The sequence below is a fragment of the Chlorocebus sabaeus genome, chromosome 11 (assembly GCF_047675955.1).
Source record: "Chlorocebus sabaeus isolate Y175 chromosome 11, mChlSab1.0.hap1, whole genome shotgun sequence".
In the NCBI taxonomy this organism is placed as follows: Eukaryota; Metazoa; Chordata; class Mammalia; order Primates; family Cercopithecidae; genus Chlorocebus; species Chlorocebus sabaeus.
This window is the reverse complement of record NC_132914.1, coordinates 10,207,164-10,219,756: the sequence shown is the minus strand read 5'-3', so window position 1 is coordinate 10,219,756 and position 12,593 is coordinate 10,207,164. Positions and strand designations below refer to the sequence as shown.

The 12,593-nt window shown below is 34.1% G+C and overlaps 1 protein-coding gene across 2 annotated transcripts in view; it reads right to left on the bottom strand.

The window, feature by feature from the left end:
* The window catches only part of LOC103218545 (pregnancy zone protein-like), a 65,798-nt gene that overhangs the window by 30,307 nt on the left and 22,898 nt on the right, over nucleotides 1-12,593 (bottom strand). Inside the window, exons 8-13 of one of the 2 annotated variants that reach the window (XM_007967542.3) lie at nucleotides 11,308-11,431; nucleotides 8,930-9,044; nucleotides 7,200-7,309; nucleotides 5,251-5,409; nucleotides 4,390-4,617; nucleotides 3,101-3,164 (exon numbers count right to left, since the gene is read on the bottom strand). In XM_007967542.3, coding sequence (XP_007965733.3) covers nucleotides 3,101-3,164; nucleotides 4,390-4,617; nucleotides 5,251-5,409; nucleotides 7,200-7,309; nucleotides 8,930-9,044; nucleotides 11,308-11,431 — 800 coding nt within the window. The remainder of the gene's footprint in view (nucleotides 1-3,100; nucleotides 3,165-4,389; nucleotides 4,618-5,250; nucleotides 5,410-7,199; nucleotides 7,310-8,929; nucleotides 9,045-11,307; nucleotides 11,432-12,593) is intronic. The other variant, XM_037995162.2, reaches the window with a different exon arrangement.

The following is a 12,593-nucleotide window of genomic DNA, read 5'->3' as shown; positions in this document are numbered from 1 at the left end:
GCACTCCAGCCTGGGCCACAGAGCGAGATTACATTTCGAAAAAAAAAAAAGAAAATTATTTCAATTAAACTTTACGTGACTATTTAAAGGAAAAGTTGTAAATAGTTGAGTTAGGTGACTAATTAAAAATCAATTTTTATTTTAAAATTTATTTGAGCTCTGTTAATAAAAGTTGCTTCAGTCAGTGATAGCTCCTAAATATTCAATTTTGTTTCAAAATTTGAAACAAACAAAAAGAAGTCTATTATTTCTTTATGAGATTTAACTTGGGGACAACAGGTAACAAGTAAATAGGCCAGCTGTACTTATCTTTTGTAAAAAATATATATATTTTTACTTATCTTTTTATGAAATGTTAAGCATTCTTCCTAGGATAACAGGAATTAAGAGATATTTGTGATTCAAGGAAATAAAGAAGAAAAGTGTGATCTACGATAGAGAAATTCTATTAACCCAGTTGACCTCAATGACATTCAGAGAACACTCCACTTAATAGCAGCAGAATACTCATTCTAACATTTACCAAGATAGACCATATTTTCTGAGCTATAAAATATCTCCATAAATTTAAAAGAATTAAAGTCATACAATCATAATGTCATTAAATTAGAAATCAGTAACAGAAAGATCTCTAAAACATCTCTCATTTAGAAACTAAATAACACACTTCTGAATAACTCATCGTTCAAAGAAGAAATCAAAAAGGAAAGTAGAAAATATTTTGAACTGATTCAAAATGAAAGTATCACATGTAAATATTATGGGATGCAACTAAAGTATTATTAACAGGAAAATGTGTAACACTACACCCTTGTATTGGAAAAGAAGAAAGGTCTCAATCAATGACTCCGGCATCCTCATGAAGAAAGTATAAAAAGAAGACTAAATTAAAATCGATCTTTTACTGATAAAGATCAGTGTATACCAATGACATCAAAATAAAAAAAAAAGAGAGAAAATCAATTAAACAAAAAACTAGCTGTTTGAAATGATCAATACAATTGAGAAGCTTCTAGCCAAACTGATCAAAAGAAGACATAAATTATAAGTATCTTGAATGAAAGAAATTCTATCACTATAGAAATTCAGATATTTTAAAACTATAAAAGAATATTATGGACTATTTTATGTAAATAAATTAGACAGTTTAGAAAAATAGACAAGATTTTAAATGACATACACAACCAAAAATTTACTAAAGTAGTTGCAAACTTAAATTGCACTTCATTAAAGAAAATAAATTTGTATTTAAAATCTTCTCACGAAGAAAATTCTATGTCCAGATGGCTTCACTGGTAAATTCAACAAAATATTTAAGAAAAAGAAATACCAAATATTAATGAATTCAGATATTTGGGGAGAAATCTTTAAAGAAAAGTGTTAAAGGGTCAGTCTGGTTTCTTCTTCCTGCTTATAACAAAACTGGAGAGGAGAAAAATAAATTGAATGAGGAATTAGTCATCAAAAATGAACTAGGACTTGATAATTTGGAAATTTCTCAGCTTATCTAGATTGCAAAAATCGGTAAAATTAAGACATTCATTGTCAGGAAATTGTGCTCTAGAAAAAAAGCTATGATGTGACTGGACAAACTTTTGCTAAAGATTTTATTTGCAGATAAATTAAAATGTCAGAGTAATTTAGTCACAAAAAAGGGCTCTTCGAAGTGCATGACTTTTAGATACCCTTACCCATCTCAACAAAATCCAAAACTGGAGATAGAATTATCCAGCAAATGTCAACGAAGAGGCTTTTTGTTTAACGGAATGAATCTCTGTGACACACAGGAGACCTACATGGTTCTTGAAAAGTTTATACTAATAGAAACATGGTCAGCTTCAACTGAAAGGGACAGAGAGAGTATAGAATAAAAGAATGTCAGACCTCTCAAATTATGCAAGCAGGAAACAAGGTCTGATAAAACAATTCAGCTGCAAACGCATCCTTCATGAGAGAGGGTGAATGATTCCATGAATGGATTCTTGAGCCCAGAGGACAGAGAAATGAACTAAAGAGGATTATTCCCAGGTGTTAAAACTACGCTGTTTTCCCAGCCAGATTTCAGCACTTCTTAGGACTAATGACTCTTTTTGCCCTAGGATGGATTATGTCCAGGACCTCATTAACACCTAATTTAGATGATTGAGATGTTGAGATTTGGAACTTTGGAGCTGATGAGACTGTGAGCTTTTAATCTTGTGTTAATGCTGTAATGGATTGAGGCTTCTACCGATGATGGATAGAGTGAATGCACTTTGTATGAGGGATGAATGTGAATCTCTGGGGCCAATGGGAAGATTGTGGTAAATAGAATAATGGCCCCTGAAGCTATTCAATTTCCAAAACTTCTGCATATGTTACTTTATATGGCAAAAGGGCCTTTGCAGAAGTGATTAAATTAAGGATCTTGAGGTGTGTTTATTCTGAATTATCCAAGTAGGCCCAATGTAATCACAGGGATCTTTCTAGGAGGAAGACAGGAAGGTGAGAGAGATTTGAAGATGGTATGTGGCTGAATTTGAAGACAGAGAAAGGAACCACAAGCGAAAGAATGCAAGAGGTCTCCAGAAGCTGGAAAAGGCAAGGAAACAGTCCCACCACAAGCTCCAACAGGAATGCATCCTGACACCTTGAATTTAGCCTAGTGAGACTTCTGACCTCCAGAACTAGAAGACAGAAGTGGTATTTTAAGGCACTAAAACAAAGAATTAGAAGTGTTGTTTTAAGCCCATAAATTTGTGATAATCTATTTCAGTAGTCATAGGCAATGCATACACAAGCACACAAAGTAAAATTTTTCTGTGGTTATTTTCCATATTTTTCAATTATTTTCTGCCTTCTAAAGACATTTAAGACATAAAATGAATATATATTAGTTTAGGAATAAAATTTAAAATGTAGAAATGCTATAAAAGAAGAAAAAATTTTAACTGGGCTAAAGCGAACCGAGTATGTCATCCTATTACATCAGCTTCTTCATCTTTGGATGAAGAGGTTGATGACTGTTTCTTCTAATGTGAAAATAGCTCCAAATTGCTAAATTGTTCAGAATTTGACAAGATGAGGGAGGAAAGAAAAAGGAAATCTTGAAAATACTTACTGTTTCCCTGTTTAATGGATAACACGTGGCTTCCTGATTGGGAGATTTTTCCTCTTGCTTTAATCTGAAGACAGAGAGAAATATATTCATTATTATTTAAAAGAATACATTTTAACCTAACTTGAAAACATTCATGACATATGAGTGAATCATAACCTTATTACCCCAACCTAGAAGCTATTTTGATCACTAAACTTCCTTTTCAATATCTTCATATATGTGTCGTTTCATACTTTAAATAAAAATATATAATTTTATGATGTTTTACTATTTTATTTAATATGTATCACTCCTAATATATGTAAATATGTAAACAAAATTTATGTATTTTTTCAACAAACATTTCAAACATCTACCTTATGCAAAGCAATATATAGTGAAGGTAGATACTAACTATGCGTAACTATTCTCTATTATTGCCCCTATTTTTAAAAAAACTAAATATATGAGCATTCTCTATATGCCAGGAACTGAACTAAGTAATTTACTGTTAATTTAATTGTTTAATTTACACTATAATTCTATGAAGTAGGTATTATTGTTATTTCCAGGACTAAAGTGAGATGACTGACATTTGCCTTTCCAGATGAAATTAGGTAAATTATCCGACGTCATATATCTAGGAAGCAATAAATATAGGAAATTCAAATGTATTGTTAATTTTTCTAATTTTTTTATGGAATTAAGAAAACGTTATTGATAGTTAATGCTCTTATACAGAATTCCCTATATTTAACTTTTTCTTCTTAAAATGACTTATTTGATTATTAGCCTTGGACATTTTAAATTTGGGGGCATTCATGGGAATATTGGCCTCAAAAGTGTCACTCCAATTTATAGTCTGCCTGTTAATGTGCCTTTTCCTTGCAATCACACCAGTCATGAGCTTTGTAAAATAATTACAATTGAATATTTTTCCAGAAGATTGTTTATAAGTTTTATTTCCTTTTGAAGTAGTTCATGGCTCTTAGCCTTTGCTTATTTATCTACTGAGTTCTGAGAAAAAATTTTCTCTTTGACTAAAAGCATTTTATCCTAGGCTCTTTCCTCTGCTGCTCAACAAGTTGCCATTGGAACTCTGCAAGGAAAAATTCTAAAAGTTTCAGTGGTGACCAGAGCGTAAATGAGACATTAAAGCATTAATATTTGTTAGGAGGTCACTTCTCTTTGAGCATAAAAACAACAAAAAATATATTATTGTTATCTTGTAAATGGCATTACTTAGACAGGAACCCAGCAATTTTGGAGTCTACACAATTAGAAAGAGCTACAGTGGCTCTTATTCTTACCAAATAGTAGAAGGTTAATTCTTTTTCATCCTTGAGAATCTGTTTATTCAGGATATAGTGTACTTGAATCTCCTGGATTTGTCCACAGGTCAAAGTACCAATAGTAGGTTTGAGGTGAATATAACTCTTGCTTGGGGAAAAAAAATGCTTTGCAGTATGAGATGCTTGCTCATGAAATTCAGCAAGCCACCAGTTACCAAAAGAATTGTTACTCTCTTTGTATTTGACCTAATGGAAGAATAAATAAGCTGTTTTATATATATCTATTATATATATGATTGCAAAAATATATAAAACTATGTATATGTATTTATTTTTATGTATATACATAAAGCAATATAATAAAGCCATATAAGAAGGTTGCTTTCTTAAATATAGCATAATCTATAAACTCCTTCCCCTTGAGATCATTTAAGCTTATACTGTACTGAGTTAGTAGATGGTATTCATTCATAAACAAGGTCAATTACTTTTTCTTAACACGCTATGGCTGCAAATTGCATAAGAATATTTGAATATTCAACACAGAACAAAAATAGTAGTATGCCAAAGAAACCAAACAAGATCTTACTTATATTAGAATTATAAAAATATTCAATTTTTCAAAGGAATATCAAGATGATCTATTCAATGTCTCTTGAACCTAAATCATGTTGTCAACAGAGTTTACCTACAAGCAAAGATTTCTGGCAGACTTTTCCGTTTTTATAATTTAGGTCTCCATATTGTTTAATTTACATTTTACTCTTTATCACTTTTTTTTTTTAACTCCTAGAGTTCACATGCTTCTCAAATATCTTTAAATTATCCTGGCCACAGTAATCTCTATCTTTTTGGTCCCAGATGCCCCTTTCCACTCACTGAAACTGTGAGAAAAGGTGATATGTAGTTGGTGGTGTCCATGGAAATGTTCACCAAGCCACGCTCATCAGTAGTTGCACTGAAATAGTATCTAGTATTCACATGAACATCTACAGTTTTGTTGGTGATCGGCTGATGGTTTTCATTGACTAGAAGAACCTAGAGATATAAAAGTCATAGTTGGTTAAAGTGTCATATGACAATAACATCTTCCACTCTGTCATGTTTACCTCCAGGTCACTCCCTGTCATTGACTGAAGATCTTAGAATCTGAAAATGAGACTTGTTTTCTGAACTCTAAACTATGATTTTTCTTTTTAATACTTCTTTTTAAAAATTATTTTGAAAGCTAAATGGCAGTTTATTTTCCATGATTATTTTAAATTCACAAATCATAATTACATGCATTTCCTGGGTACAATCTGATGTCTCTATATATGTATACAACGTGGAATGATTAAATATACTAACATATATATCACCTCACTTACCACTTTTTCAGATGAGACATTTGTAATTTATTTATTATTTTGAAATGTACAATATATTATTGCTGACTATAATCATCCTGTTATGCAATAGATCTCAAAATCTTGAATAGTTCTATTTGGATATCTCATGGGCACTCAAATTGAGAATATCAAAAAGTGGGATCATTACACTACCTTCCCAAACTTTCTCCACCTCCAGTGTTCTCTCTCTCAGTATATGTTTTTCCATCTATCAGATAACTGATGCAGGAATACTGAGCAGTGGGTTTTTTTTTAATGAGTCATTTTCTCGCTTTCAGTGCTTATCTCAAACTTATTGTCAAGTGCTATCTCCTCTCCCCATCTCCCATCAAATATATATTGATTCTATCTGCTTCTCTCCAAATCTGCTGCTACCATTCTAGTTAAAACCACAATATTTTTCCCATCTGGTTTCCAGTAGCTTTCTGTTTAATCGTCTGCATTTCCTTGCTGCTTCATTCTTGTCTAAACCATTCTATACAGCCTGAGCTAACCTGATCATGTTACTCTCTTTCTTAAAACTTCTTCTTTCTTCATTTCTCAATCCAAAATTCTTACCATATCCTAAAAGAACTTAATAATTGTTCTTGCTTGCCTGCAATTATTCAGTCAATTTGGTCATGTCTTTAACCTAAGCTGTCATCACACTGGCTGCTTTTTAGTGCTTTGCTCTCGAAAAACTGTTTCATACCTAGAGCCTTAGACAGTCTCCCTTTTATCTTACATTTCTGACCATGTCATACTCACCCTTCAAGTCATCAGTTTTTCTCATGATCTTCTCTCTACCTGAAATGGTCATATGAAACTATATCTATATATTTATTAATTTCTTGATAATTTAATATAAAATACTAGGATAAATGAAGAAAATCTAAAATTCAAGTATAAAATATCAGATATAAAATTCAAAATATAGCTTAAAGCGTTTGCCCATGAACTGTTAGTTCAAAGATTAGTTACTACAAAAGATAATTTAAAATACCTAGAAATCTTGCAATCTCTTATATGAAAGAAAATGGATAGTTTACTAAATTATTGGCTCTACAATTTACCAATATTGATATCTATATGAAACTTTGAAATGGAAAACAACTTTAAAAACTACCAGTAATAAAAAATTCAATCATCTAGGTGAAAGAATATGTTTGAATTCTTCCCATAAAAATTATGTTACAAAAGCATTGTTTATAAAGAGACAAAGAGTAAGCAGCTGAACTACACAAATGTATTACAGAGGTGTATTAGGAAGTTAATAAAACATGCTTTGTTTTTCTGGATTTTGTGATTATATTTGCTTTTTAAATTATAATCTGTTGTACTTTTTTCCTATTTGAAATATTACTTTTTAAAATAAATTTTGATTTTGTGATTTAAAACTTCATTTTCTTAAAAACCTCGTGCCCCAAATTGTGATTATGTTAAAAAAATATTTTTTACCTGTCCATACCAGGGGAGTCCACTTCTGTAATGTGAATCTACTTTAGTAAATCTCAGTATGCTTAAGGTATTTGTAATTTCACATGATCCATGCCCAGTGAATTCCAATCCTGAAAACAAATGAAGTTGAACCATTCGGTATATTAAAAACTCACCTCCTACTTCCTCCCCAGCCTCACTTCATCATAACAAAATACCATCTACATTCTCTTTTCTTTATTCTTGCCAGAGTTTCCCACACTTACAAGCTATTTGTCCACCAACTTGACATTAGCTTCACCTTTACATAAAACATTATTTGTATCCATCATCCCTCATTCCTCTGGTTTTCCACCTATGTTCTTTATTTTCTCATCTCCTCTATGATCTTGCTCCATCTTTGTTTTTCCCTCTCTCACATCTCTGCTGTCCCTCCACAACTTTCTGTACATGATTAGAGTCTTCACAATCACACTGGCCCAAAATATGCTTGAATTTCTAATACAAACTTTATTTCCAGAAAGACCTGTCATTTCCCTGCATAAGCTATCCGAAGGATAGTGAACACCTGGTGCTTTTCCATTCAATGATGTGTACTCTGTATCTTGTTCTTATCAAAAACACAGTGCTATCAAAGTCTTAAAAGATTCCTTACTTGCCCTCCATATAGAATTCTCATCTCAGACTTCATTGTACATGAACTCTCGGTAGTACTCCACACTAAGTACCACTGAAACTCTTCCTTCCAGGGGCTTCTAAAAAATTATCCTCTTTGTTTTTCCCCAGCTTTCTGACTTCTTATTTAATTATGCTGATTTATTTGTTACTATCTGCTAAATGCAGTTGTTTCTGTCCTTGGTCACCTCTTTGTTCTGTCTCTATCCTAAACTTAGCAGGGCTAAAAGAGCTCACTTTCAGAACATTTGCACTCACTCTTAAGAGGACATAGACACAATGAGAATGGATTTAGATTTACATCTCTAGTCCTAATTTAACTCTGGCTCTTTTTTAAAATTATCAGCTAAATACATCCACTTCCATTTTGATATTCCAAGTTATAGTTAATTATCTTTAACACATCTCATCACAACAGTTCTTTTTCATTGACTAATTATCTTGGTTAATGGCATTTCCATCTCCCACACCCCAAATTTGGAATCTTTGGGGTCATCTTTGATTAATCTTCTGACATACCACATTGTAGCACATTTTTTCATGTACCCTATCCTCTTCAGTTCAGCTAGACTTACCTTTTAAGAACATCAATTTATTTAGATTATTCTTCTCAAATATATTGAAAGATATCCCAGCTTTTCAGAATAAATCTAAGCTCTTTAGTGTATGATTTACTTTTCTCAGCCTCCATTTTCAGATTCTTCTGAGATCAAACACAGTTTTTGATGCTCACCACGTTTTCCCTTTTCATCATTAATCTTTCAAAGTATTACCTACCCTATATAAATCAGTTGAAATGCTATTTTAGCCATAAGGTTTTCTTTGGGCTCTAGAAGATATGCTAGAATTAATTACCTCTCTTCATACTCACTTGGCCCTCATTTTTGTATTTCTTGTACAAATTTTATTATGGCTATGTGCACACACACACCTAATTTCTGTTTTTAGATGCCTAATTCCTTGAGGGCAGGGACCATGTTATTTTCATAATCTCCAGAAACTATAAAGTGTTTTACATGGAATGGAAGTTTGATAAATATGTATCACATTAATAAATACTTAAAAATAATACAAACCAGTTCCCTTCTCTTTGACCTTGGCTTCCACATGTATTGCCATGTCATACCCTTTTCGTCTCAGCTGAAATATTTTAGTTTTTACGAGTTGTGTGAAACATCCTTCAGTGTCTGTCTGAAGAGAAAGAAAGAGAATTCTCGGGTCTTCCAATATGCTACTTAAAAAGTCTGCTGTCAATTTATGAGAACCTTTTTATTGGCCATAAAAATATATGTAACAAATGTTCTGACCATCCTTTTGGTGCTTGTCTTTTCCCAAGCCCAAGAATGACATAAAGTTTCTTCATTCATCATTGATTTATTCATTATCAACCTTTGGCTTCTCCCCTCTTTTCTGAAAACAGATTCCATTTCTGCCACATGAAACATTCTAGCATTTCCAAACGTGCCATGATATTTTGTAATTCTATCTCTTTGCATATGTTGTTCCTCAAATGATAATTTTCTTTCTCCCATTCTTACCTTAGCCAAAAACTTAACTCAGATATAACCTATTCTGAGAAGGCTTTCATAACCACCATTACCTAAATATTGACTAAGGATTCCTATGTGTTTTTTGTTGTTGTTGTTGTTGGGCTTTTTTTTTTTTTTTTTGAGACAGAGTCTCACTCTGTCACCCAGGCTAGAGTGCAGTGGCCATGATCACGGCTCACTGCAGCCTCAACCTCCTGGGCTCAAGTGATCCTCCTACCTCAGCCTCCCAAGTAGTTGGGACGACAGGTATGTGCCACCACACTGGCTGATTTTTTATTTTTTTATAGAGGCGGGGGTCTCACTATATTGCACAGGTTAGTCTCAAACTCCTGGGCTCAAGCGATTTTCTCACATCAGCCTCTCAGAGTGCTGGGATTACAGGTGTAAGCCACTGCACCCAGCTAGGATTATTATGTTCTTAACTGTATATTCTCAATATCTAGGATATTAATAGGAATATATACATTTTTTAAATAGATGAATCCTCACCATAACCAAGTTCTCAAACTAAATGTTGGGGTACATGTTTTAATAAAGATTTGTTTTCATTTTAAATTTATTTATATGAAAATCTTCATTGCATAATAAAATTGAATCATATTTATTTTTATATAGATGTCATGACTCACTTGAAAACAGAAGTTAATACTAGTCTCCCTGATACATTACAGATTTGGGCAGCTAGATTCCTCTTATGGTATCTTGCTTATCAGTGTCTGCCTTGGTGTTCATTATTATATTCGTTATTCTGGCCTCTCATTCATTTGTTCTCTGCAGCTTTGATAACTTTCTTTTCTGTACCCTTGAGGTAAGAGGTGGGACTCAACTTTGGAAGCAGGTCTTAGACACTGGACCAAAGAGGGAACTTACTAAAACAGAGATGCAGGGGAGGCTGCTTTCCATAAGACACGCCTACCAGTGTGCCATGTCAGTTTACCGTTGCCATGGCAACACCCAGAGTTAATGCCCTTTTCCACGGCAATGGCCTGACAGCTCAGAAGTTACCACCTTTTTCCTGAAAATCTCTGCGTAATCTGCCTCTTAATTTCCATGTAACTAAAAGTGGGTGTAAATGTGACTAGAGTACTCCCTTTGAGCTGTTACTGTGGGCACACTGCTTACGGGGTAGCTCTGCTCTGCAAGGAGCGGTACCTCTGTTGCTGCTGTACACTGCTGCTTCAGTCAACGTTGCTGTCTCTAACACCTCTGGCTTGCCCTTGAATTCTTTCCCGGGTGAAGAAAAGAACTCTCTTGGGCTAAACCCCCATGTGGGGGCTTACCTGCCCTGCGTCACCCCTACAGCATCTGCTCATACTGCCACATCCTGGACTGTTTGCATACTCTGCCTCTGGAATCAGTAATTTTTGCCTTTTATTTTTTAATACATCACATTCTACTTTCAGCTGTTTCCCTTAATTATTCTTATTCCACTTCTTCTTTGACGTGTTTTGGGCTTCTAATCCATTGTCCTTCGAAGTCTTCCTTTCTTCAGCCTTATACTTGTTTAACATTCTTCCAGCGCAGTTGACTTTCCATGCCATGCCATTTGATTCTCCCACTAGCCAAATTCTTAACACCTGCCACACATGTTTTTCTGTTTTCTGTTTGATAAAAGCCAACTTTGGATCCTTCCACGTCCTTTTATGCCCTTCTATCTGGCATTTTGATTGCTGGTGGAAGGAAATTACCAAACTAACCAAATAAATACCACTAGACACCCAGGAGCTCAACCCTCAAGTGAACCCTTAACATTGCCAGACCTTCTTACAATTTTTCCCCCGCTCCACCATTTTGCTTGATGGGTATTTCAAACATTATTCTCTGTTGTATTGTATTCACTATTGTAATCCATGAGAAGAGAAAACCTTGGTTTTAGTGTCCTGAGGAGAGTGATTTCCACGTACCTGTTGACTGAATTCTTCGCAGATACCTCGTGAATGTGTGTTGTGGCAGCCGAAACAGTATAATGAATGTTTTCTGCATACACTAAGTGTCACCATACCAGGGACAGGCTCTCCATATGTGTACCTGTAACAATAAGGTGGCCATGCAAAAAGCTGCTTGATATAAATAATACTGATGTTTCTTCAACTGATTTGATCCATTCATACATCCACCTTAAGCAATTGTATTACCTTCCATATTATTTGCATTTTATAAACACTTAATCTGAGAGACTGTGTCTTAATTGTCTGTAACTCTAAGAAAAAGTACTGGAAGAATCTTTTTGAAACAACTCCAAATGGAAAATTACCGATTTAGTTTTTCTCAGAGCTTTCTTCCCTCTTAGCTGCAGTTTTGCTGTAAGATGGTCCTATTTCCCTCTTTCTCAGCTGTCAGATTATCTAGGTCATGATTCCAGCTTTGACAACCCCTCCTACATTGTTTTAGGGCAATATATTAAGACTATGTAGAGAGTGTATTTCTGAGTTCTCCTTGATTTATAAGCACTTTAAGAAAATAAATGAGAAGTTAGATGGAAAATAGCAGCTATAAAACAAAAATGTTATACATAATGACTCAGTTTGATTCTGCCTAATATGATAGAAGGATATGACACAAAGCCATAACTAATTTGTGGTCTCTCAAAAAGTGTTTTGTGGACCACCAACATTGAAATGATCTGGGATACATGTTAACATGCAGATTTCTGAGACTTTCCTCAGATGTATGATTGGAATCTTTGGACATGGGGCCAGAGAATCTGCGTTTTAAGTAAGCACACTCCTCACCCCATAGATTCTGATGAACACTGATGTTTGAAACCTATTGCTTTAACCCAAATGATGGGGGAGATAAGGTGTAGGGTCAGTTCCCCAAGCTTCTCCTTTTTATAGTTCTTTTTCCCCCTGAATTCCTTTAAGTGCTGATAAAGTCATAAATCATCTACTAAATTTCAATTACTTTTGGAATCTTCAAATCTGGATCAAAAGGCTTTCCCTCTGATGAAAAATTTAAAGCACTGAGTCTAGTGAGATGGATGAAAACATGTTGCTCATGCTGCTCGCAAAGCAAGAGGGGACATACACTCATCTCGTGTGTGTGGAGGATGCCGTAGTGCACTAAAGGGCACTAAAAGGCAATCGAAGGAAGAAATGACTACAATATGTATTTTTAATTCTGTCATGTGCATCCAAGACTTGAGCCTAGCTTCCTCCCAACTATTTCCCGTGTCTTTCTATAGTTTAAT